The sequence below is a fragment of the Neophocaena asiaeorientalis genome, unplaced genomic scaffold, assembly GCF_003031525.2.
Source record: "Neophocaena asiaeorientalis asiaeorientalis breed wild unplaced genomic scaffold, Neophocaena_asiaeorientalis_V1.1 scaffold206, whole genome shotgun sequence".
In the NCBI taxonomy this organism is placed as follows: Eukaryota; Metazoa; Chordata; class Mammalia; order Artiodactyla; family Phocoenidae; genus Neophocaena; species Neophocaena asiaeorientalis.
Window position 1 is genome coordinate 2,283,636 of NW_020174578.1, and position 23,473 is coordinate 2,307,108.

Sequence of the window (23,473 nt, forward strand, 5' to 3'; positions counted from 1 at the left end):
AGCCCCATGTTGGGCTCCCGACCTCCAGAAATGTAAGATAATAGATTTTTGTTGTTATGAGCCACTGCATTTGTGGTAGTTTGTTACAGCAGCGACAGGAAACTAATACAGCCTCTCTAGACACAAACCAGACCAGTTAGCAGAGTCAACTGCAGCCAGGTGGAAAACAGGAAGAAGGACACGACGGTGCATAGAAGTGATGAAACAAGAACCAGGAAAATCTGGGACTCCCTTCACTGGTTGAGAGGCAAGTTCTGCTTGGAGGAAAGGACGTGAAGTGCCGTGAGCCATCAGTGCTGTGAAGCTGGGCTTGAGAGGGCAGGGCTGGAGGGTGGGATTTTGAATAATTAAAAAAAAATTCCAGCTTTACACTGCGTACCTCATTTAATCTTCCCAATACTCTCCAGTGATACATACTATTATTATCTCATCTTACAGCTGAGGAAGCAGCACATAATTTCCCCCAGATGGGACTGGTACCAAGTGGCAGAGACAACAAACACACCCAGATCACCCTGACCTTAGAGTGAGTGCTGGGTCACTGCTCCCTCCCGCCTCTGCATCCTGGAACAAGTCATGATCTGCTATGAGAATCTGACAACACATAGGACAATTCTTAAACCCAGAGTCACCCGTAGATGCTTCTATACTGATTGGAAACTTGGTCAAGGACAAAAGACTTCTAGCGACAAAAATGTGTACCCATCAAATACCCATCTTCCCCAAACTCCAACACACCGTCTTCAAGGCTGCCCCAGCCACAGATGTTGGAAATGGGTTTGGAATAGAAAGAGGACAAATGGTTCCAAGAAGAGAGGAGTCTGGAGTTACCAGGAGCAAGACCAGGGACTACCAGTGTGTCTCGGCGGGAACACTTGCCTCAGCCAGAACCGGAGTGATGAGGAGGCCTGGCCCCCATAAAAACTGTTGCTGCACATCCCAAGTGTTGCTGTCCTCGTAGAACCTAGAGAGAGAAATGTTCAATGACATTTGGGCCGGTGCTTTCTGGCAGCTCTCCCCCAAGCCTGTCTAAAACTTGCAGGCTCCCTGCCTGGGGCAAATTCCCAAAATTATTCCGTGACACCTATTCAATCCCTGTCTCCCCACTCCTGCAGGCAGATCCACTTTCCCTAGCCCCTGCACCCTCCTATTCTTTCCCCAATTTGGACGGAAGTTCCTATTTCAGTATCTCTATGCTAGGCAGGTTCCAGGCTATAATTCTATTTGTCATATCTCCCTTAAAAAAATAAGTAAAACAAGCAAGACATTTTAAAACTTCAGCTGACTATCCAAAAGGAACTAGATCTGATCACCCAAAAAAAGCAGACAAAAACTTTACTCTTTTCTCTTTTAGGATACCTACCTCTAATAGAGAATTCTGGGAGATAGCAAGAACTTACCCACAATAATGAATATATAATATATATTATAATAATATATGCCTGAGGGCCTAAAATGTCAGACACAGAAGGGAATTAACTGTATTTTGATTTTGACAAGAAAAAGTCTCTTTTTCGTAGACTATAAAATTATTTTGTTAATTTTTAATGAGCGAGACCTGGGTTACTTTTTTCTTTTTCTATGATATGACCAACATAGACCTCAAAGATGCCCCCATTGATGACCAGCAAGTATATCCTCCAATATCCAAGCACTTTGACTTTCAGAATATCTGTGCTCAAAACTGTTAGAATGAATTCACTTAAAAGCCAACCAATAAAACTGGTTGAGGCTTTTATCTACATAGCATCAAACATAGTTAAACCTAATATCTCTATTTTCATGCTTTTTTTTTTTTTTTTTGCATCATGTACACAGAGCATTACTGTTCCCACTGTTCAAGCCCTGAGAAATGCTACCAAAGGCATGAGCGACTGGGGCAGGGTCCTTGCCTAAATCACAGCCTCCGTCTCAAGCCAGTTCCGTACACTTCCCAGCACCATCTTCAATCCTCGGGTTTCTAAACAAGGCTTCTGGCTCCTTATTCTGCCAGGGCCGGTCATAAGAAAGCAAACCCCACTGCAGAGCTACTCACTCTGCAGCCACCAGAGGGTCCCACAGCATTAGCTAGGAAGCGAGGACACACACTCTCCTACTACAAATCTCCAAGCTTAAATTTCCCCGGTGCCTCACAGTAGCTTCCCTGAGATTCCAGCCCCGAAACAGGATTGCCTGGAAACCCCAGAACTATTTGCCGGCTAATATTATAGCGGCATCAGTTCATACTAAGTGGCCAGCTTTAAGGAAAGTCTCTTAAGTGTTCTTTTTTTAGAGTCAAATTAGAGATACTCATTGGCTGACAATAAAAATTCTGAATTCAGGAAAATCCTCCATACTATTCTTATTAGTATGTAAATGACCTAGAGCTGGAACATGGTGCATTACAAAAGCGACCATCAGGTTCAAGCTATCAAATCCTTTAAATTAAGGTTAAAGAAACTAAGGATGAAAGAACTTAAACGATTTGTCTAAGGTATAGAGTTAGTTGGTGGAACAAAGACCCCAAATTCCACAACTTTTAGTCTAGTTGTCTCCCCAAAAGGGAACAGGCTATAATACTTAAATATACCTAAAATAGTACATAGGCAGCAATGGCCTTGCAAATACCAACTCATTATTCAAGTTAAAAAAATATATCTGAGTAACTGTTTGGATTTTTAAATTTCACTCATTTTCTTTGCAGTACGCGGGCCTCTCACTGTTGCGGCCTCTCCCGTTGCGGAGCACAGGCTCCGGACACGCAGGACTAGCAGCCATAGCTCACAGGCCCAGCTATTCCGCGGCATGTATGATCTTCCCGGACTGGGGCACGAACCCATGTCCTCTGCATCGGCAGGCGGACTCTCAACCACTGCACCACCAGGGAAGCCCCACTCATTTTTTTTTTAATATTTGTTTATTCATTTAGGATGCTGCCGGTCTTAGTTGCAGCTCACGGGATCTTCATTGCAGCATGTAGACTCTTAGTTGAGTGAGAATTCTTGGTTTTGACTTGCATGCAGGATCTAGTTTCCCGACCAGGGATTGAACCCAGGCCCCCTTCATTGGGAGTGCAGAGTCTTACCCGCTGGACCACCAGGGAAGTCCCTTCACTCTTATATTTGATGATACAGTCAATGTCACCCAGTTACATTAACAAAATTCCTTTGGGCTAGGTGAACTTACTCATGCAGAAGGGGCCTGGCCACCGTGTCCCCCTGGCTGTGAGCATGGTAGAAGAGGGTGTAGAGATAGGGCAATAGAGCATAGCGGATGGTAAGGTAGTGCCTGGAGGAATTCAACAGCAGAGAGTCAGCTCCAAAGGAGGCAGGATCCTGGGCCTGGGAAGAAACGAGAGGTTGCAATTGACACCTGGTTACAAATAAGAAAAGCCTCTGGAGATATCAGACCCCATTCATCACAACCAAGAGTTTTGTTCCTGTGAGACCTGGGGCCTACCTTGCAAACTTTGCCTCTGAGCAGTAGGGTTGGGCAAAGGGAGATCATTCCACCAAGTTAAGTGGCCATTCTTCACCCTGCACTGCATCCCCCCTCATTCATTCTATGGGTGCTCTCAGTAGACTGCCATTTAAATAACTTTGAAGTATTTCCTCATTTGATTTTCACTACAAAATGAGCAATGCAAATAAAGTGTATAAAGGTTTGATTAAAAACCTTCACACACTCGCCATTTCCTTGACTGCCGCGGTAGAGGTAGCAGGGGTTGTGTCGGCAGAGGGCATTTTAACGGTGCATCGTGAGTCCTGGTTAATTGCAAACGGTGGTCCCCGTTAGCCTACGTGAAGCACCAGGCAGGAAGCTGGCTCAACGGATTTCCCGGACAGGATGCAGGTAGATCCAGTCCTCATGTATACCAAGTCTATTTTGATCATATCTCCTGGGAGACTTACCTTGTAGCCTTGGCCATTGTGATTCCTGGAAAATGGATAGAACGCTCCCAGCTGCATCCACCTCCTGCAGAGCTCTTCGGAAGCATCCAATGTAAAGCCACATATGTCAGAACCCACCTGGAAGGACACACAGACAGCGACGGCATGTGTACCTCACTTCCATTACCACCCCCTGCTCCTGGGCTTTGCTTTCTACCAGGGACCTACCAGCTGTACTTGGCTGTACTAACCTCTTCCTGAGAAGGCTACTTCTGTGTGATGGAACTGGGCTAAATCCTATGTCCACTCTGTACTGCCAGGTGAATGCAAATGAATTACTTAACACTTCTGTGCCTCAGTTTCCTCATTTTGTTAAAGTGGGCACTCTAGGGTTTTAGTAAATGAGATAATGGAAGTAAAACACTTGATGCGCAATAGTTTTTTGGTGAATAGCAACTAGAAATACCGTTGATATTATTACTTTGACCACAGCACTAGGAGAATTAATTTTCCAAAGCCTAATTCTGATCAGGTCATTCATCTATTCAAAAATCCCCAGGGTCTCCTGCTGCCTGCCCTACTAACACCTCAAAACCTGGTTCCAACCTACCTTTCCAGCATCATTTCTCATTTCAGTCCTACACTCCAATCCTTAGGGACACTCAAATTCTGCCCCTTGCTGGTCTCAGTCTTAAAATTTCTCAGTCTTAAAATGACCTCCCCCCCATCAGTCTGATAAAACATACCCACTTTCAAGGTTAAACTCAAGTGCCATCTTTTGCATGAAGTTACTATTTACTCCCTCCCAGGACTCCCATTTTTCCTTGTAATCTTGTTACAGTTGTTAAGTACTTTTCTCAGGATTTCTTTTAACATTTAAATGATATGTTCCTGTTTGCACTTTTACCCTAGCTTGTCATAATTATGTGTGTGTGTGTGTGTGTGTGTGTGTGTGTGTGTGGAGAGAGAGAGAGAGAGAGAGACTGAGAGACTTTGGGGGTGTGCGGAAGGAAGGTGTTTCTGTTACTATATTTATGTTTCTCTCCACCCTCACCCTGCATACCTAGCTCAATGCCTTGCTCAAAGTAAGAGCTCAATAAACAGATATGCTAAATTTAACTAAAAGATGCCAACTGTAACCTTAAGGACATGTGCACTTTTTTGTGTGTATGTTGTACTTAAAAAAAAAAATTCCAACACTACCACTTCAAGCTTGCACCTTCTATCCTTATAAGGCAGTACAGGAAAGAATGTCGTGGTATCAGTGTCATACTGATGTGGATGAAGCACATAACCCTCCAGACTTTAAATCCCTGGGCCATGGAGGGCAGTAGAGGGGAGCTTTATCATTTGAAAAACTTCTAGCATGAGGCATTCTGGGGACTGGGATGTGGACTCACCATTGGGATACCAAAAAGGCTGAACTCGAGCATGCCAGGGATGGACCATCGAAGGTCATTCCAGGTGGCTGCGTTGTCTCCTAACCAGTGGGCTGCAAACTTGCCAGACCCCGCAAAGGTAGAACGGGTTAAAATGAAGCTTCTCTTGTTAGGGAACACAGTCTTGACAGCTCTAGAGAGGGAGAGAGACTTAGGGAGTCAATGTGTGACCTTAGCGTGCCTTAGCCCAGAGGACAGAGTGATAATATCGAGGATCTCAAGTTAATACCGCACTCTTCCCTTCTAGCTCTCTCCTGTAGAGTTAGAGTTGCTGTTGGGAGCAGACTGTACCATTGAGTATGTTTATATTTTGTTTTGTTTTAGACATTTTATGTACATTATTAACTCCATAATTTCAAAGTTCAGTAGAAGGATACTGAGCCAGTACCTAAAACCCCAAAGCACATGAAGTCTATAAGTTACTTAACCCTCCATACACCAGTCTATAACAGTATGGCAGAGAGGAAAATACATGGGCCTTGGACTCATGCAGAAATGAATCCAAATTTTGCTCTTACATTTTATTAGCTGTTTCACCTTGGTCAAATTACTTCCCTTTCTTCCAACCTTTCATTCATTCATTTATTCATTCTTTCTTTCATTATACACAGTACACAAATACTTATTGGATTCCTTCCTCCCAATGTGATCAGGATTTTCTTCATTCATTCAATAATAACAACCATACTTATCTTGCCAAATTTTGTTTTTACATTCTTTTTTCTGTATTGCTGGTTTATTTTTTTTTAATATAGCAAGTTCTTATTAGTTATCTATTTTATACACATCAGTGTATACATGTCCATCCCAACTTCCCAATTCATCCCACCACCACCACCCTGCCTTCCCCCCCTGGTGTCCATACGTTTGTTCTCTATATGTGTCTTCATCTGTACCATTTTTCTAGATTCAACATATATGCGTTAATATACGATATTTGTTTTTCTCTTTCTGACTTACTTCACTCTGTATGATAGTCTCTAGGTCCATCCACGTCTCAACAAATGACCCAATTTCATTCTTTTTTATGGCTGAGTAATATTCCATTGTATATATGCACCACATCTTCTCTATCCATTCGTCTGTTGATGGGCATTTAGGTTGCTTCCATGACCTGGCTATAATAAATAGTGCTGCAAAGAACATTGGGGTGCATGTGTCTTTCTGAATTATGGTTTTCTCTGGGTAAAGGCTCACTAGTGGGATTGCTGGGTCATATGGTAATTCTATTTTTAGTTTTTTAAGGAACCTCCATACTGTTCTCCATAGTGGCTGTATCAATTTACATTCCCACCAACAGTGCAAGAGGGTTCCCTTTTCTCCACACCCTCTCCAGCATTTGTTGTTTGTAAATTTTCTGATGATGCCCATTCTAAATGGTGTGAGGTGATACCTCATTGTAGTTTTGATTTGCATTTCTCTAATAATTAGAGATGTTGAGCAGCTTTTCATGTGCCTCTTGGCCATCTGTATGTCTTCTTTAGAGAAATGTCTATTTAGGTCTTCTGCCCATTTTGGATTGGGTTGTTTCTTTTTTTAATATTGAGCTGCATGAGCTGTTTATGTATTTTGGAGATTAATCCTTTGTCCGTTGATTCGTTTGCAAATATTTTCTCCCATTCTGAGGGCTGTCTTATCATCTTGTTTATAGTTTCCTTTGATGTGCAAAAGCTTTTGCGTTTCATTAGGTCCTATTTGTTTATTTTTGTTTTTATTTCCATTACTCTGGGAGATGGGTGAAAAATAATTTGCAGTGATTTATGTCAAAGAGTGTTCTTCCTATGTTTTCCTCTAAGATTTTTACAGTGTCTTGTCTTACATTTAGGTCTTTAATCCATTGTGAGTTTATTTTTGTGTATGGTGTTAGGGAGTGTTCTAATTTCATTCTTTCACATGTACCTGTCCAGTTTTCCCAGCACCACTTATAGAAGAGGCTGTCTTTTCTCCATTGTATATCCTTGCCTCCTTTGTCATAAATTAGTTGACCATAGGTGTGTGGGTTTATCTCTGGGCTTTCTATCCTGTTCCATTGATCTCTATTTCTGTTTTTGTGCCAGTACCATACTGTCTTCATCACTGTAGCTTTGTGGTATAGTCTGAAGGCAGGGAGCCTAATTCCTCCAGCTCTGTTTTTCTTTCTCAATACTGCATTGACTACTCAAGGTCTTTTGTGTTTCCATACAAATTATGCAATTTTTTGTTCTAGTTTTGTGAAGAATGCCATTGGTAGTTTGATAGGGATTGCACTGAATCTGCAGATTGCTTTGGATAGTATAGTCATTTTCACAATGTTGAGTCTTCCAATCCAAATACATGGTATATCTTTCCATCTGTTTGTATTGTCTTTAATTTCTTTCATCAGTGTCTTATAGTTTTCTGCATACAGGTCTTTTGTCTCCATAGGTAGGTTTATTCCTAGATATTTTATTCTTTTTGTTGCAATGGTAAATGGTAAACATTTCCTTAATTTCTCTTTCAGATTTTTTGTTGTTAGTGTATAGGAATGCAAGAGATTTCTGTGCATTAATTTTGTATCCTGCTACTTTATCAAATTCATTGATTAGCTCTAGTAGTTTTCTGGAAGCATCTTTAGGATACTGTATGTATAGTATCTTGTCATCTGCAAACAATGACAATTTTACTTCTTCTTTTCCAATTTGTATTCCTTTTATTTCTTTTTCTTCTCTGATTGCTGTGGCTAAAACTTACAAAACTGTTGAATAATAGTGGTGAGAGTGGGCAACCTTGTCTTGTTCATAATCTTAGAGAAAATGGTTTCAGTTTTTCACCACTGAGAATGATGTTGGTTGTGGGTTTGTCATATATGGCCTTTATTATGTTGAAGTAGGTTCCCTCTAGGCCCATTTTCTGGAGAGCTTTTATCATAAATGGGTGCTGAATTTTGTCAAAAGCTTTTTCTGCATCTATTGAGATGATCATATGGTTTTCATCCTTCAATTTGTTAATATGGTGTATCACATTGATTGATTTGCATATATGGAAGAATCCTTGCTTTCCTGGGATAAATCCTACTTGATCATGGTGTATGATCTTTTTAATGTGTTGTTGGATTCTGTTTGCTAGTATTTTGTTGAGGATTTTTGCATCTATATTCATCAGTGATATTGGTCTGTAATTTTCTTTTTTTTGTAGTATCTTTGTCTGGTTTTGGTATCAGGATTATGGTGGCCTCATAGAATGAGTTTGGGAGTGTTCATTCCTCTGCAATTTTTTGCAAGAATTTGAGAAGGATGGGTGTTAGCTCTTCTCTAAATGTTTGATAGAATTCACCTGTGAAGCCATCTGGTCCTGGACTTTTGTTTGTTGGAAAATTTTTAATCACAGTTTCAATTTCATTACTTGTGATTTGTCTGTTCATATTTTCTATTTCTTCCTGGTTCAGTCTTGGAAGGTTATACCTTTCTAAGAATTTGTCCATTTCTTCCAGGTTGTCCATTTTATTGACATAGAGTTGCTTGTAGTAGTCTCTTAGGATGCTTTGTATTTCTGCAGTGTCTGCTGTAACTTCTCCTTTTTCATTTCTAATTTTATTGATTTGAGTCCTCTCCCTCTTTTTCTTGTTGAGTCTGGCTAATGGTTTATCAATTTTGTTTATCTTCTCAAAGAACCAGCTTTTAGTTTTATTGATCTTTGCTATTGTTTTCTTTGTTTCTATTTCATTTGTTTCTGCTCTGATAGGCATGATTTCTTTCCTTCTACTAACTTTGGGTTTTGTTTGCTCTTCTTTCTCTAGTTCCTTTAGATGTAAGGTTAGATTGTTTATTTGAGATTTTTCTTGTTTCTTGAGGTAGGACTGTATTGTTATAAACTTCCCTCTTAGAACTGCTTTTGCTGCAACCGTGTTTTAATTGTCATTTGTCTCTAGGCATTTTTTGGTTTCCTCTTTGACTTCTTCAGTGATCTCTTGGTTATTTAGCAACGTATTGTTTAGCCTCCCTGTGTTTGTGTTTTTTACATTTTTCCCCTGTAATTTAATTCTAATCTTATAGCGTTGTGGTCAGAAAAGATGCTTGATATGATTTCAATTTTTCTTAAATTTACTGAGGCTTGATTTATGACCCCAGACATGATCTGTCCTGGAGAATGTTCCATGTGCACTTGAGAAGAAAGGGTAATCTGCTGTTTTGGGATGGACTGTCCTATAAATATCAATTAAACCTATCTGGTCTGTTGTATCATTTAAAGCTTGTGTTTCCTTATTAATTTTCTATCTGGATGATCTGTCCATTGTTATAAGTGAGGTGTCAAAGTCCCCCACTATTATTGTGTTACTGTCAATTTCCTCTTTTATAGCTGTTAGCATTTGCCTTTTGTATTGAGGTGCTCCTATGTTGGGTGTATATATTTTTACAATTGTTATATCTTCTTCTTGGACTGATCCCTTGATCATTATGTAGTGTCCTTCCTTGTCTCTTGTAACATTCTTATTTTAAAGTCTATTTTATCTGATATGAGTATTACTACTCCAGTTTTCTTTTGATTTCCATTTGCACGGAATATCTTTTTCTATCCCTTCACTTTCAGTCTGTATGTGTCCCTAGGTCTGAAGTGGGTCTCTTGTAGACAGCATATATATGGGTCTTGTTTTTGTATCCATTCAGGGAGCCTGTGTCTTTTGGTTGGAGCACTTAATCCACTTACATTTAAGGTAATTATCGATATGTATTTTCCTATTACCATTTTCTTAATTGTTTTGAGTTTGTTTTTGTAGGTCTTTTCCTTCTCTTCTGTTTCCCACTTAGAGAAGTTCCTTTTGCATTTGTTGTAGACCTGGTTTGGTGGTGCTGAATTATCTTAGCTTTTGCTCATCTGTAAAGCTTTTGATTTCTCCATCGAATCTGAATGAGATCCTTGCCAGGTAGAGTAATCCTGGTTGTAGTTTCTTCTCTTTCATCACTTTAAATATATGGTGCCACTCCCTTCTGCCTTGTAGAGTTTCTGCTGAGAAATCAGCTGTTAACCTTAATGGGAGTTCCCTTGTATGTTGTTTTTCCCCTGTTGCTTTCAATAATTTTTCTCTGTCTTTAATTTTTGTCAGTTTGATTACTATGTGTCTCAGTGTGTTTCTCCTTGGGTTTATCCTACCTGGGACTCTCTGCACTTCCTGGACTTGGGTGGCTATTTCCTTTCCCATGTTAGGGAAGTTTTCGACTATGATCTCTTCAAAACATTTTCTTGGGTCCTTTCTCTCACTCTTCTCCTTCTGGGACCCCTATAACGTGAATGTTGGTGTGTTTAATGTTGTCCCAGAGGTCTCTTAGGCTGTCTTCATTTCTTTTCATTCTTTTTTCTTTAATCTGTTCTGCAGCAGTGATTTCCACCATTCTGCCTTCCAGGTCACTTATCCGTTCTTCTGCCTCAGTTATTCTGCTATTCATTCCTTCTAGTGTATTCTTCATTTCAGTTATTGTATTGTTCATCTCTGTTTATTTGTTCTTTAATTCTTCTAGGTCTTTTTTAAACATTTCTTGCATCTTCTCGATCTTTGCCTCCATTCTTTTTCCAAGGTCCTGGATCATCTTCATTATCATTATTCTGAATTCTTTTTCTGGAAGGTTCCCTATCTCCACTTCATTTAGTTGTTTTTCTGGGTTTTTATCTTGTTCCTTCATCTGGTACATGGTCCTCTGCCTTTTCATTTTGTCTATCTTTCTGTGAATGTGGTTTTCGTTCCACAGGCTGCAGGATTGTAGTTCTTCTTGCTTCTGCTGTATGCCCTCTGGTGGATGAGGCTATCTTAAGAGGCTTGTGCAAGCTTCCTGATGGGAGGGACTAGTGGTAGGCCGAGCTGGGTTTTGCTCTGGTGGACAGAGCTCAGTAAAACTTTAACCTGCTTGTCTGCTGATGGGTGGGGCTGAGTTCCCTCCTTGTTGGTTGTTTGACCTGAGGTGACCCTGCACTGGAGACTACAGGCTTTTTGGTGGGGCTAATGGCGGACTCCAGGAGGGCTCAAGCCAATGAGTACTTCCCAGAACTTCTGCTGCCAGTGTCCTAGTCCCTGTGGTGAGCCACAGCTGCCACCCGCCTCTGCAGGAAACCCTCCAACACTAGCAGGTATGTCTGGTTCAGTCTCCTATGGGGTCACAGCTCCTTCCCCCTGGGTCCTGATACGCACACTACTTTGCGTGTGCCCTGCGAGACTGGAGTCTCTGTTCCCCCCAGTCCTGTCAAAGTCCTGCAATCAAATCCCACTAGCCTGCAAAGTCTGATTCGCTGGGAATTCGTCCTCCCATTGCCAGACCCCCAGCTTCGGAAGCTTGACGTGGGGCTCAGAACCTTCACTCCAGTGGGTGTACTTCTGTGGTATAAATGCTCTCCAGTTTGTGAGTCACCCACCCAGTGGTTATGGGATTTGATTTTATTATGATTGCGTCCCTCCTACTGTCTCATTGAGGCTTCTTCTTTGTCTTTGGATGTGGGGTGTCTTTTTTGGTGAGTTCCAGTGTCTTCCTGTCAATGATTGTTCAGCAGTTAGTTGTGATTCTGATGCCCTTGCAAGAGGAAGTGAGCACACGTCCTTCTACTCCGCCATCTTGAACCAATCTCCCTTGCTGAGTTCTTAAAAATAACACACTGGCAACCGGCATCTAGTGAGACTAAGAATTTGATCATGTATTAAGTAAATCTGATCATATATTAAGTCCATAGCAATAATGGCCTTACTCTGCTGTGGCAATTGCCATGGAGTAGCCATACAGATTGTGGACATCATATTGCTTGCCCCAGTGCTGTACTGCATCCATGCAGAGACTCTTGCAGAACAGGTACCCATCCAGGATTCCTACGACAAAAGAGAGATCAGTCAATGAGAGCCTGAGATGCATATTCCCTGTTTCTCGACTATCACCTGAAATTGTGGCTCCCTAGGCAGGCATTTTTTGTGGCCATCCTGGAAATGATCATACAGCTTCCTCACTATCAGAAGGATATATACTTTCAGTAGTTTCTCTGATATACAAAAAAATTGTGCTGACCCATACACATTCTCCCACCTGGGTGTACAGGTGACCAGAGGCAAGTATTTGGAAGTAAGTGGATCTAGTTAGACTTGAAGTTAGATCTGAAGTCTTCAAACTGAGCTAAATTAAGTGGTCCAAGAATAAAAATATTAGATGAAAGCGTAAATTAATTTCTCACCCTTTCTCTAAGCTGTCATAAGGGATGACTGACCAATCTCTCTTTCATTCATCCAATCTTTTCTGCTCCCCTTGCACCACTATGGTTCAGATCCAAATTACCGTTTTCTTAATCATTGCAATTGTTTTCTTAATGGCTTATTTAACTCTGATCTACTGATCTTCTAATTCACATTAGAAGCACACATTAATGCCAGATCAATATTTCTAAAACCATTTGACTGTTATGTTTCCCTCTAAAACTTAAATAGTTTCTATCACCAAAAGAATGAAGCCTCCCATCTGAGTCTCTCAGCATTTGATCCTGACCCAACTGCCCTAATTTCCTATTTTTCCATCAGACTGGAAGTTTTCATAAGATGCTATAATTCTAGCAGCTCATTCCTTTCTTAATCAAGATACAATTTATCTGTGAGCCTCTAGATTTCTTCAAACTACAATAAATGCTGTGATTCCAGGGCCACACCCTGGGATACACTGTTGTTCAAAGTTCAGTCAGAACTCACTAGCATCATACTCACTGACTCTGATGTTGACCCGCCCCCCTCTTCCCTCCCACCCCACCAATGGGTTCTGGCTTCCTTTCATTTTATGGTCCAAATCTGTTCTTCACTGACATCTGTTCTTCTTGACATTACCAGACTAGACCTTCATATGAAGACCTAACCTGGTTACCTAGTCTCTCTCTGGTTAGCCCTAACCTATTTGGGTACACACTTGAGAGGAAAATGAACTAACCACTAACCTCTGGCTTCTGCACCATATCTTCTCTGGAACAGAAACAGCTCAGATGTAGGTAGAAGGACTAGATTGACTGCCCCTTTTGAATTTATGCCTCATTTAGGAAAGCATAGAGTGTTTTGATTTTCTTTCCTAGTTTTCTTTATATAGTACCCACATTTTCCTTCTCCTATGCAATTTATGTAAAAAATCTCTTGCCAGGTTATTCATATATATCCTTATGAATTTAAAATACCAGATATTCATTGCCATTTTAATCAAACTAGTCAGCACTTACTGGGAGTGAATGGGGGATAATTTAGATTGTTTGTGGAACATCCTGAAACTGAACCATCCACGAAGTTGGAGACTTCATTCATATCCTAGAAGACAAAGAACAAAGACTATTAAGAAAAAGTTACATATCCTGGTATGTTGTACTGATGGTGTCTTTCTTTTTGTTTAGGACTCAGAGAAATGATTCTAGATATTTCTTTTTTTAACGAGGTTCTTATGTTAAGGAGAGAAATAGATGTTCCTGTCCTGCCTTCTCTACCCATTGAAGGCTTTGTGGAGAAGGTTCTTAAAATCCCTTCAAAATGATATATGTATATAATCATTGAAAATGAAAAATTTCCAAAAATATTAGGTGAACAATATTTCAATTTATATGGTCCCATGTATATCAACTCATACATTCTCTAAATATTCAAATATAGCTATGAATACACACACATATAAATGCATATACATATATAATACAAACATATGCAGAGAGAGTGAGAGAACAAGCATGTACCCACAGCTGTGCAAGTGAGGGCTCTGGAAACATGCATGCTGAAATATTGATGGTAGATGTCTTTGGTTGATATCACTTTAGCTCTCCTCATCTGTTTAGCTCTTTGTATTTGCATTTTCTACCTTTCTCTTATAAATAGAAAAAAAGTTCAACTCTAGAGCTCTGTAAATTGTGCCAGACACCTGCTGCTTTGCATTTGTTTTCATTTGACATCATGTGAGACATTTGTCCTTTCTGCAGCCACAGTTCTGTCGCTCACTTGAGTACTTTGGCTTTGATCAGTTTATCCAACACATCCAAGTGAAAGAGCCCTGAAGGGACAATTGAACAATTTGTGTACTTTGTGACAATGTAAGGAGTGCATGACCTATTTTTACTTCAGCTCATTCATTTGTAAAAGGAGAGCTAGACTCGGAAAAAAAAAATATCTCGGTTTACTTTCTTCCACTTCTAACAATCTGATTTTGAAGTCTAAGCTACATGTTTTGGTAAGATTATTTGAATAGTAAGAGAGAGAATACCTAGAATTATTGCCATACTTGCTTTCCTCTCCTCCTCTTCCCCCTGTGCTCCATGACTCGATGATATAGAGATACACAGTCTGAATGTTAGCCACCTAGTAATCAAAATGTTAAGAACTCACAATCCAGATTCCATCAAATTCTACTTGATTGTGGAAAAGCTCACATTCATTTGCCCACCAAGCAGTACACTTGGGGTTGGTGTAATCAGGAAACACAGTTTTTCCAGGCCAGACCTGCAGGAGGAAAAGAAAAACATTGATCAAAGGAAGTTAAATGAATGCAGAGTAAAACAGAGTACAAAGAAATTCCTAATACAATCATGGCAACAGAGGTGCCCAGGCACAGGTCCTTTTCAATTAGGAATGTAAAGTGCTTTAAATATTTAGACTAAATAGGAGGAGTCAAATAGTCACTTGAGAAAAAACTTATTTCAAAAAAATGGTTAAGTCTTTGCTAATCTTCAACTATGCCTCACCCTTTCCTCACACCTTCTCTACTCCTAATCCTAGGAATGGTAAATGAGGGAGACTACTGTATAATTTCAACTGACCCATGACAAGTTATGGGTTCTAACCATCAATTACTCTTCTCTATTCTCTTCCTATCCACTTCTTCTCAGACACTAGGCACTCGGGTCAGCAGAGGTGTTAGAAGTGAACCAGCAGATAACACCTTCATGGAAAACAAGGACAAATAAGTTTGAGAAAGAACTAGTCAAACTTGCCAAATAACAGAAAAACTGAGTAAGAAGAGGAATGAAATAATTTCATTGGATTTGCCAGTTAGGAGGTAACTGGTGCCAAAGCAGCATCAGTGGAGTGACGGGGGAGGAAAGTAGACTGCAGTCAGCTGAAGAGTGAATGGGGGGTACTTCCCTTGTGGTGCAGTGGTTAAGAATCCTCCTGCCAATGCAGGGGACATGGGTTCGAGCCCTGGTCTGGGAAGATCCCACATGCCGCGGAGCAACTAAGCCTGTGCACCACAACTACTGAGCCTGCGTGCCACAACTACTGAAGCCCGTGTGCCTAGAGCCCATGCTCTGCGACAAGAGAAGCCACCGCAACAAGAAGCCCACGCACCGCAACAAAGAGTAGCCCCTGCTCGCCGCAACTAGAGAAAGCCCGCACATAGCAACGAAGACCCAACGCAGCCAAACATAAATAAATAAAATGAATAAATTAAAAAAAAAAAGTGAATGGGGGGTGAGGTGAGGAGGTGGACATTCAGTATCTAAGTCTATTGTTTAAAGGGACTTTTCTGTGAAGGGAATGTAAGAACTGGGATGACTAGTAGGTATTTGAGGATGAAAGGACAAGGGCAAGTTGATCCCCAGCATATATAAGCAACTGAAAATGTAAAACAAAACAATTACAGACACACACACACACACACACACACACACACACACTGCCACAGCCCCTCCACCAGCCCCCACCTCCCCATTAAGATACCTCCCCAATGAGTGGAGTCACTCCATCTGAAGCATTCACCCATATCTTCATATCTGAACCCCTGTCATATGGGCCATAGGGATTACTTGGGGAAGAGTTGTTGGAGATGGCTGGATCCTAAGAAGGGGAAAAATAAAATGAGGGACCTAGCTTTGAGCTAGAAGCACTGAAAGGGAACTGGGGATTGAGGGATGAGGGAGGGGGAGGAGGCGTAATGACAAGGAAGAGCAAGGACCTGATGTGGGGGAATAAGAGGACAGCACATACCACAATGATGACCAATTTTTGTCCGTTATTGTGTAACTCTTTAACAAACTCAGGGAAGCCCTTAAAATTTACTGGATCATAAGTGAAGTCCTTCCTCTCATGCATATAATCGATATCAGCATGCTGAACGTCCTGAAAGAATACACAACGTCCACAATTTATGAGCCCACCCCTGGAATCCGATGAGCTGCATCACCCTACCTTGTTGCCTGGCGCTCCGGCATTGAAAACCAATCTAACAAACAAACCACAAGGGTTACAAAAAATATCACTAAGGCTATCAAAACACATCCATTACCTAAATGCTATGTCATCCGCAAGATAAAGGAGAGAAGGGACTGTCTCTCCCACTTCTCCCGCATTTGACTACACCACATTTTGTATTGTTGCTTCTCTTCTACTTCAAGCCTTCTTTGGCATTTGCTCTTTCCTAATTTTACTTGTATGAAAATAGTGGAGCCCAGAATGAAATTGACTCTTGCTCCAAGACCTAAGCGTCTGCCTCCAAGGGAATGGGGTAAGGGAGAGAAGAGGATTCTTCCAGAGACTACTGGGTGTTTCTCTTTGCATATCTCTTGTAAGACCTCGCTACTCATTATATACTAGACACATTCAAATTTAGCCACTTAAATCATAAAAATATTTTATTACATGTATAAACTGTATTCTTTTGTTCCCTTAAACTAGGGAAAGAAATGCCTTGAGAATACAAATAAGAAGGCATTGTGTAGAATGTTATTAATACAGTAAGTATAAGAAAACCAGTTCCTTCAAGGAATGGTTGGCCCAACAATAAAGTCCAGCATTGTGAATATATAAAAATATTTTTGTCGTATATTTTTTTTAAAAACTCAGGAGGAGACAGTATAAAGAGTTGTCCTTATTCCCCAAGAAAATTCTTTTATTTTTGGAGGATTTTTTGCTGCCTTACTTACGTAAGGCAGCTGTGCGGCACGGTTTCTCTCCATGACTTCTTTCATGTTACCCAGGGTTCCATAGTCATAACGACTGAGATGAAACCCAAGTGCCCAGTATGAGGGTAGGGCTGGCCGTCCAATGAGCTGAAAGAATGATGTGAAATGGAAGTTAGCAAATACTCTATTTTTAACAAAAACTTTTTCTACGCATTAGTTTGGGGGCACAAAACATACCCCACTTTCCAACACACTATTTCCTTAATATTAGAATGCTAGGCCCTTTAATAAATCATTGAGGTTCGGATCAATTTGTAATAGCACATTTATAATAGCATATGTTTGTGAGTCACACTTGCATATTAAATTTACATTTCTTTGCTCTAATTTACAATTTCCTCAGTCATAACCATAACATTATAAGTTTACCTCTTGATACTCTTGAACCACTTGCTCTGGCGTGTTTCCCAAGAACACGTAGAAGTCGAGAATGCCCCCAGTGGTGCGGTAAGTGACAGCCGGGGTGGGCTGGAGGGAAACCTCTTGAAAGATTAAAAATGAAGCACATAAACATTAGAATTTATTCTAGAGTAATAATTACAAAGCTTTAGACCAGAGGATCACCAGTCATCTGAACACTAATTAAGTGATCCTAATGCCTCAGTTTTTGTATAAAAAGGGACAAACTCTGACAATCAAAGTCCACCCTCACAGCACAAGAGAGGCCAAAGCATTTGTTCTGTGACAGATTTCCATAACTGGTGACTGCAGTGTCTTAACTGCTGTGTCAGGATTTCATGAAAAAGCAACCAGTTTCAGGAAGGGGTCCAGAATAAGCCACTGGGGCATAAAAATGATTGTAAGCGGAATGAGTTTGAGTTTCTGAAATCCCTTATCCACCTGAAAGCAGAGCCTCCCATACAGACTGAGCTGTCATAAACCCCCTGCCCTGGAGCAAAACTAACCTCCTCTGAGACAATAACTTGGCAGCACACAAGAACACCCAGCCCCCACTACTCTCCTAAGGGCTCGCTGATCTTTCCAAAACGTCATTTGTTGTTCCATTAAATGCCCTTTATCCCTCTCACCCCTTCTAAAAAGCCATTTGTTTCATCCTAAGTACATTTCTTCCCCTATTAGGATGGTTTCTAAGTCCCAAATTCTAACCGCCCCTTTGAGTTACTCACTGAGCACTCTCGTGTATATGCAGGTTGCACACATAAATAAACCTAGTTTTCTCTCTTGCTAACCTGTCTTTTGTTAGACTGATTCACAGGCCCCCAAATACCAAACCTAAGAGGACAGAGAAAAAAATTTTCTTCTCTGACATTCACAACTACAGAATATGCTGTTCCCACCCCATATCCCATCATTATTGAAGGAACATAACCTGGCTAGACACACGGAGGTACTAGCGTCAGCAGATCTCACATCAAGCAAGAGCCGAACTAAAAAGATGTCAGAGATGATACTACACATTCAAAATCCCTCTAAGCCCCACATGCAATTTTCAGAGATGAAGTCTCCCCATAGCTTTGATTTGCATTAGGGATAAAAGGTCTCAAGAGCAACTAAAATATACTCTTCAGGCATAAGAACAACTCACACGGAGGATCTAGGATTCTGTGACTTTTCCCTCTAAGCCTGACACAGATTATTTTCTGGTTCCTTTCAGCCACCTGAAGCTGTACAATCCTTGTATTATCTCAGTCTATTCTTTGACTATCAGGTATCTTAGAATCATCTTAGATCACTTAGAGTGATTCTCAAACAATCTGTGGTAAAGGATCAGATCTGTATTTTTTTAATTTCCAGTTCTTTGCAAACTGATACTTTTGCAAAATAACATGAAAATGAATTATTAGAAAAAGTTTCATACATGCACTTGGACGCTACAGCAATGTTTGCTCTTAATTTTATACTCATCTTACTGTAGACCTGAAACAGTCTTTGAACACTCCATGGGTCACGCTTTAAGGAGTACTGAGCTAGTCCATCAAGTCCCAGTTGAGAAGAGGGTGGGGATCAATATCCTGTGCTGACCACCAACCCTGGGAGATTCTGACAGAACTCCTCTTTCCCTGTAGGGATTGATTCATTGCCCTGGGATTGGTTGTTACTGGTGGAAGCAGAAAAACAGTTGAGAATCATTGATCTGATCTAAAACCTTCAAAGATAAGGAAGTAAGGTACTTCCTGGAATCCTATGATATTATACCATTTGGTCTTAAACAATCTGATTGTACTCTGCCTGACCCTCACACTCCACTTTGCCTTGCTACCCCTGGATGTCTCGATGTGACATTCACAGCTCAGTTGTGGTTCCTTGGTTACACGCTGCTATTAGAGCCATTACCCGTTTCTTACCAGAGCTTTTATTAACCCCTGTACTGGATGAAAGTCTGAGGAAGGAGAAGAACAAATTGGTAGAAACTGCCTTAGAACAGATTATAGGAAAGGGTTAGCTGTTTTAACACTATAATAGTAAGTACTCCAACAGAGTCAACCAGATTCAAGAAAATCGTAAGCTAAGAGAGAAGACTCTACTCATGGCTTCCATGGGTCAACAGGTAATGAAGTATGAATGGCACAAGCAGAGAACATACAAGGTCCCAAGCTACGGCTCAGCCATTCCTAAAGGGCACCATTCCTTTATCATAATGCTGTAAGAAAGGGACTGAAAATCATCCTTGTGTGTGAATATTCCTTTAGTCTTTTACCCATGGCATTGCTGTTCATCAGAAACACTCCAAAGGACAATCCACTAGCATCTTCAAGGCATAGGAAGAATGTCTGTGCACCATACAAGTTAGTTCCATCCTGCAGAAAGATAATTTAAAACCAAAAATTTACAAATAAACCCCACATGGCCAGAAAGAGCTTAGGAAATCGATGTTAATCATGTGAGTAATTGACAAGGAATTCATGTCAAAGAAGACACAAATTTTTAATATAAGGTCTATACTTGGTTGATGTTAATCAAGTGAATTAGCATTTTCATATAGAATGAGCCAGCTATGACCATTTATCTAATAGAAATGTGAGAACTTGTGATATGTTAGGATGTGGGAGAACAGGAGGTTTGAAACTGTAGTTCAAAAAAGCTCTTCTCTACAGATATCAAAAACAAACTTATGGTTACCAAAGGGGACACGTTGGGGGTAGGGATAAATCAGGAGCTTGGGGTGAACTATATAAGATAGGTAACTAAAAAGGACCTACTGGGCTTCCCTGGTGGCACAGTGGTTGAGAGTCCGCCTGCCGATGCAGGGGACGCAGGTTCGTGCCCCGGTCCGGGAAGATCCCACATGCCGCGGAGCGGCTGGGCCTGTGAGCCATGGCCGCTGGGCCTGCGCGTCTGGAGCCTGTGCTCCGCAACGGGAGAGGCCACAACAGTGAGAGGCCCGCGTACCACAAAAAAAAAAAAAAAAAAAAAAAAAAAAAAGGACCTACTGTATAGCACAGAGAACTCTACTCAATATTCTGTGATAATCTACATGAGAAAAGAATGAATATATGTATACGTATAACTGAATCACTTTGCCGTACATCTGAAATTAACGCAACAGTGTAAAGCAACTATACTCCAATAAAATTTTTTTATTTAAAAAAAGAGCTCTTCTCTCAAAGAGGCTTGACCTTGACTCAGAGTCTTGACCTAACCTCATCTGCAAAAACTCCATCGAACCCTAATATAAATCAGGCACCTTCCTAATTTGCAACTAGATGGAGCTCTACTTAAGATATCTGGTCTTCTAGTCTTTACAACAGCATACATTAGAACTTGAGCTGGTCTTCTGGACTTTAGAACGGTAGTTCTCAACCTGGGCCGCATCCCACCCCAATTAAAACAGAATCTCTGGGAATAGAAGCAGACATTGATAGTTCGTTCAATTTCCCCGGGTGATTCCAATGTGTAATCATGTTTGAGAATCACTGCTCTGGGACAGCATATCTCAAAATTTGGTGTGCATACAAATTACAAAGGAACCTCATTTCAGTGGGGGGTCTAATTTAGTAGATGGAAGAGGGAGCTGAGAGCCCAAATTTGTCACGCGGTGGTGCCCATACTGCACGCTTCAAGGAGCGAAGATCTAAGGCTCCTTATTAAACAAGCATCACCAGCCATATCCCAGATGAGCTGCTCGGACCCAACACCTTTCCTGTTTTTCTGATAGGCCTATGGTATGGCGAGGAGCATGGCCAGGGATTAGATCCTATCTCTGCTCCTTACGAACTATTTTTTTCGTACTTTGGGCTATTCATTTGGCTTTCCTAAACCTCAGTTTCCTTGTCTGTTAAATGGAGTAAATTAGACTTATTTTTCTCAGAGTCCTTTTGGTAAATAGAGATAATATATTTAAAAATTCACTGAATAAATTATTCCTCTAATTTCCTTTCATCCAGCCACTAGTTCTGCGTAATTGGGACAGTTGCTGAACAAGACCTGAATGTAGTATTGCTGAGTCTAGAAAATACCTTTGCTTTGAGTTTTAGCAGTCAAAACAAAACCAAGAGAGAAAAAACAAAATAAAATAGTAACAACGAAACTCTACTCCTTCTATTCTTTCACTGCCCCAAACATTCTTCACACAAAGAATGATTAATACAGAATTTTAGTTGATATTTTATCCTATTTTGCTGACAAACCTGGTAAGTTGGTGATTTGTAAAGGTCAACCTAAAGTAGGGTAACCATAACCAGCATATTGTGCCAAATCAATATTAGTTTTCTCCACAACTAGTTAGTTCAAAATGAAAATGTGATGAAAAATACTTGGCATTTATTGAGAATTTTCTATGTGGCAGACACTCTTCTAGAGACTCTACATGTATCAATTCATTTAATTCCCATCACAACCCTATGAAGTAAGTATATTACCCCCATTTCATAGATGGGGAACTAAAGACACAGAGAGGAAACCTGCCCAGAACCACAAAACTGGTGAGTAGCAGTGTCAGAATTCCGATCCAGATAGCCTCACCCGAGCACCTGACTCTTAACTGTTATACTGCACTGCTAGGAGTGACCTTCATGAAAGAGGCTATGATATTCAGTGGAAAGGGTCCCATACTGAAAGGTTACCCCTTTGGGGATTGTGTCCCTGGCAAATATGGGCCAGGTCTTCCAATTCATATCATGCCGGTACTGCTGGTGCACGTGTTCTCCCAGACCATACACGTTAGCACTAGGCAGTCGGATGGAGAGCTGCAGGAACTGATCAGCAAACAGCAGGGGCCCGATGCTGGAGTCAAACCTAGACGTGGGTGGAAAACACAGGGACGGGTGGGCAAGTGGAGTGGAGGGAATGCAACTGCTTAGAAAATTGTTCTTGTATCTCAGAGACTCAATACTCCCTGTTTAATCGGCCCCGTTTGCCCTCCTGTGACATTTTTCCATGGACATCAAGAGATCAGGATTTCCTGAGGACAGGTACCATTTGGCACATTTCTTAGATTTGTCCCCTTGACTCTCTATCACATGACCAGAATATTAGTCGTACAGTATAGTAGATTCTCCATAGAGAGTTACTGCTGAATAGGTGTTAGATGGACGGACGGAAAAAAAGGGAAAATAAGGAGGAAAAATGACCAAATGGAAGGAAGAAAGAGAAAAAGGACACAGCCCAGTGCCTGGCCTACAATAAGTGCTTAGTAATAAAAGAGGGGGAGGATGAGGAAGAGGAGGAAGGAAGGAAGAGGAAGGAAGGCAGAAAAAAGTATACATTAGGAGGTAGAGAGTCTGGTCACCAACAGGGGGCTCACAACCTTCAGGAATATTGTAGAAATGCATCCTTTTTCAGGCTTCAAACCTCCCTCCCCCATAACCTTCGTACTAAATCTCCAGATAGGTTTGCAAAACTTACAGAACGCGATTGTTGCTCGTTCTGATCACTTTGATGCTAAATGGCTGTTTGGAGACCTCAAGTTTATAGGTCAAGGAAGCCGCAGCATTTCCTTTGAAGGGTTGCACATGTTCATGGGGCACTTCGTACCTGTCCTGGTTTTGGTCAGTTAACTGTCCAGAGAGATTAGGGAAAGACAGTCAAAATGAAAATGTCTCTTTTTCTAAAATAGAAGCATGCCTACCAACACCAGTGCTTCCCAACACCTGTGCTCCTGGTACAGGAACCTGTGCAGCAAATGACATTATGTCTGAAATTATGTCACCAAATTCAGATGTTTAACACTTGGACATAAGTTAGTCTTTAGGTAGAAATATATACTACAAGTCTGCAGACAAACTATCTCTAGAATTTTCAAAGTTGTGATCATTCTTTTTTTCCTTCCCTATATCATTTCACATGGTATAAAGGGAAAATAAATGAAAGCCA

The 23,473-nt window shown here is 40.9% G+C and overlaps 1 protein-coding gene across 2 annotated transcripts in view; it reads right to left on the reverse strand.

The window, feature by feature from the left end:
• MGAM (maltase-glucoamylase) overlaps nucleotides 1–23,473 on the reverse strand; it is a 102,764-nt gene that overhangs the window by 45,410 nt on the left and 33,881 nt on the right. For both annotated transcript variants that reach the window (XM_024758017.1, XM_024758018.1), the window contains 14 exons: nucleotides 23,006–23,157; nucleotides 22,225–22,396; nucleotides 19,860–19,959; nucleotides 17,570–17,682; nucleotides 17,162–17,287; nucleotides 16,227–16,358; nucleotides 15,960–16,076; nucleotides 14,628–14,741; nucleotides 13,484–13,568; nucleotides 11,993–12,110; nucleotides 5,270–5,441; nucleotides 3,891–4,007; nucleotides 3,166–3,320; nucleotides 880–964 (listed from right to left, as the gene is read on the reverse strand). In XM_024758017.1, the coding sequence (XP_024613785.1) occupies nucleotides 880–964; nucleotides 3,166–3,320; nucleotides 3,891–4,007; nucleotides 5,270–5,441; nucleotides 11,993–12,110; nucleotides 13,484–13,568; nucleotides 14,628–14,741; nucleotides 15,960–16,076; nucleotides 16,227–16,358; nucleotides 17,162–17,287; nucleotides 17,570–17,682; nucleotides 19,860–19,959; nucleotides 22,225–22,396; nucleotides 23,006–23,157 (1,758 nt within the window). The remainder of the gene's footprint in view (nucleotides 1–879; nucleotides 965–3,165; nucleotides 3,321–3,890; nucleotides 4,008–5,269; nucleotides 5,442–11,992; nucleotides 12,111–13,483; nucleotides 13,569–14,627; nucleotides 14,742–15,959; nucleotides 16,077–16,226; nucleotides 16,359–17,161; nucleotides 17,288–17,569; nucleotides 17,683–19,859; nucleotides 19,960–22,224; nucleotides 22,397–23,005; nucleotides 23,158–23,473) is intronic.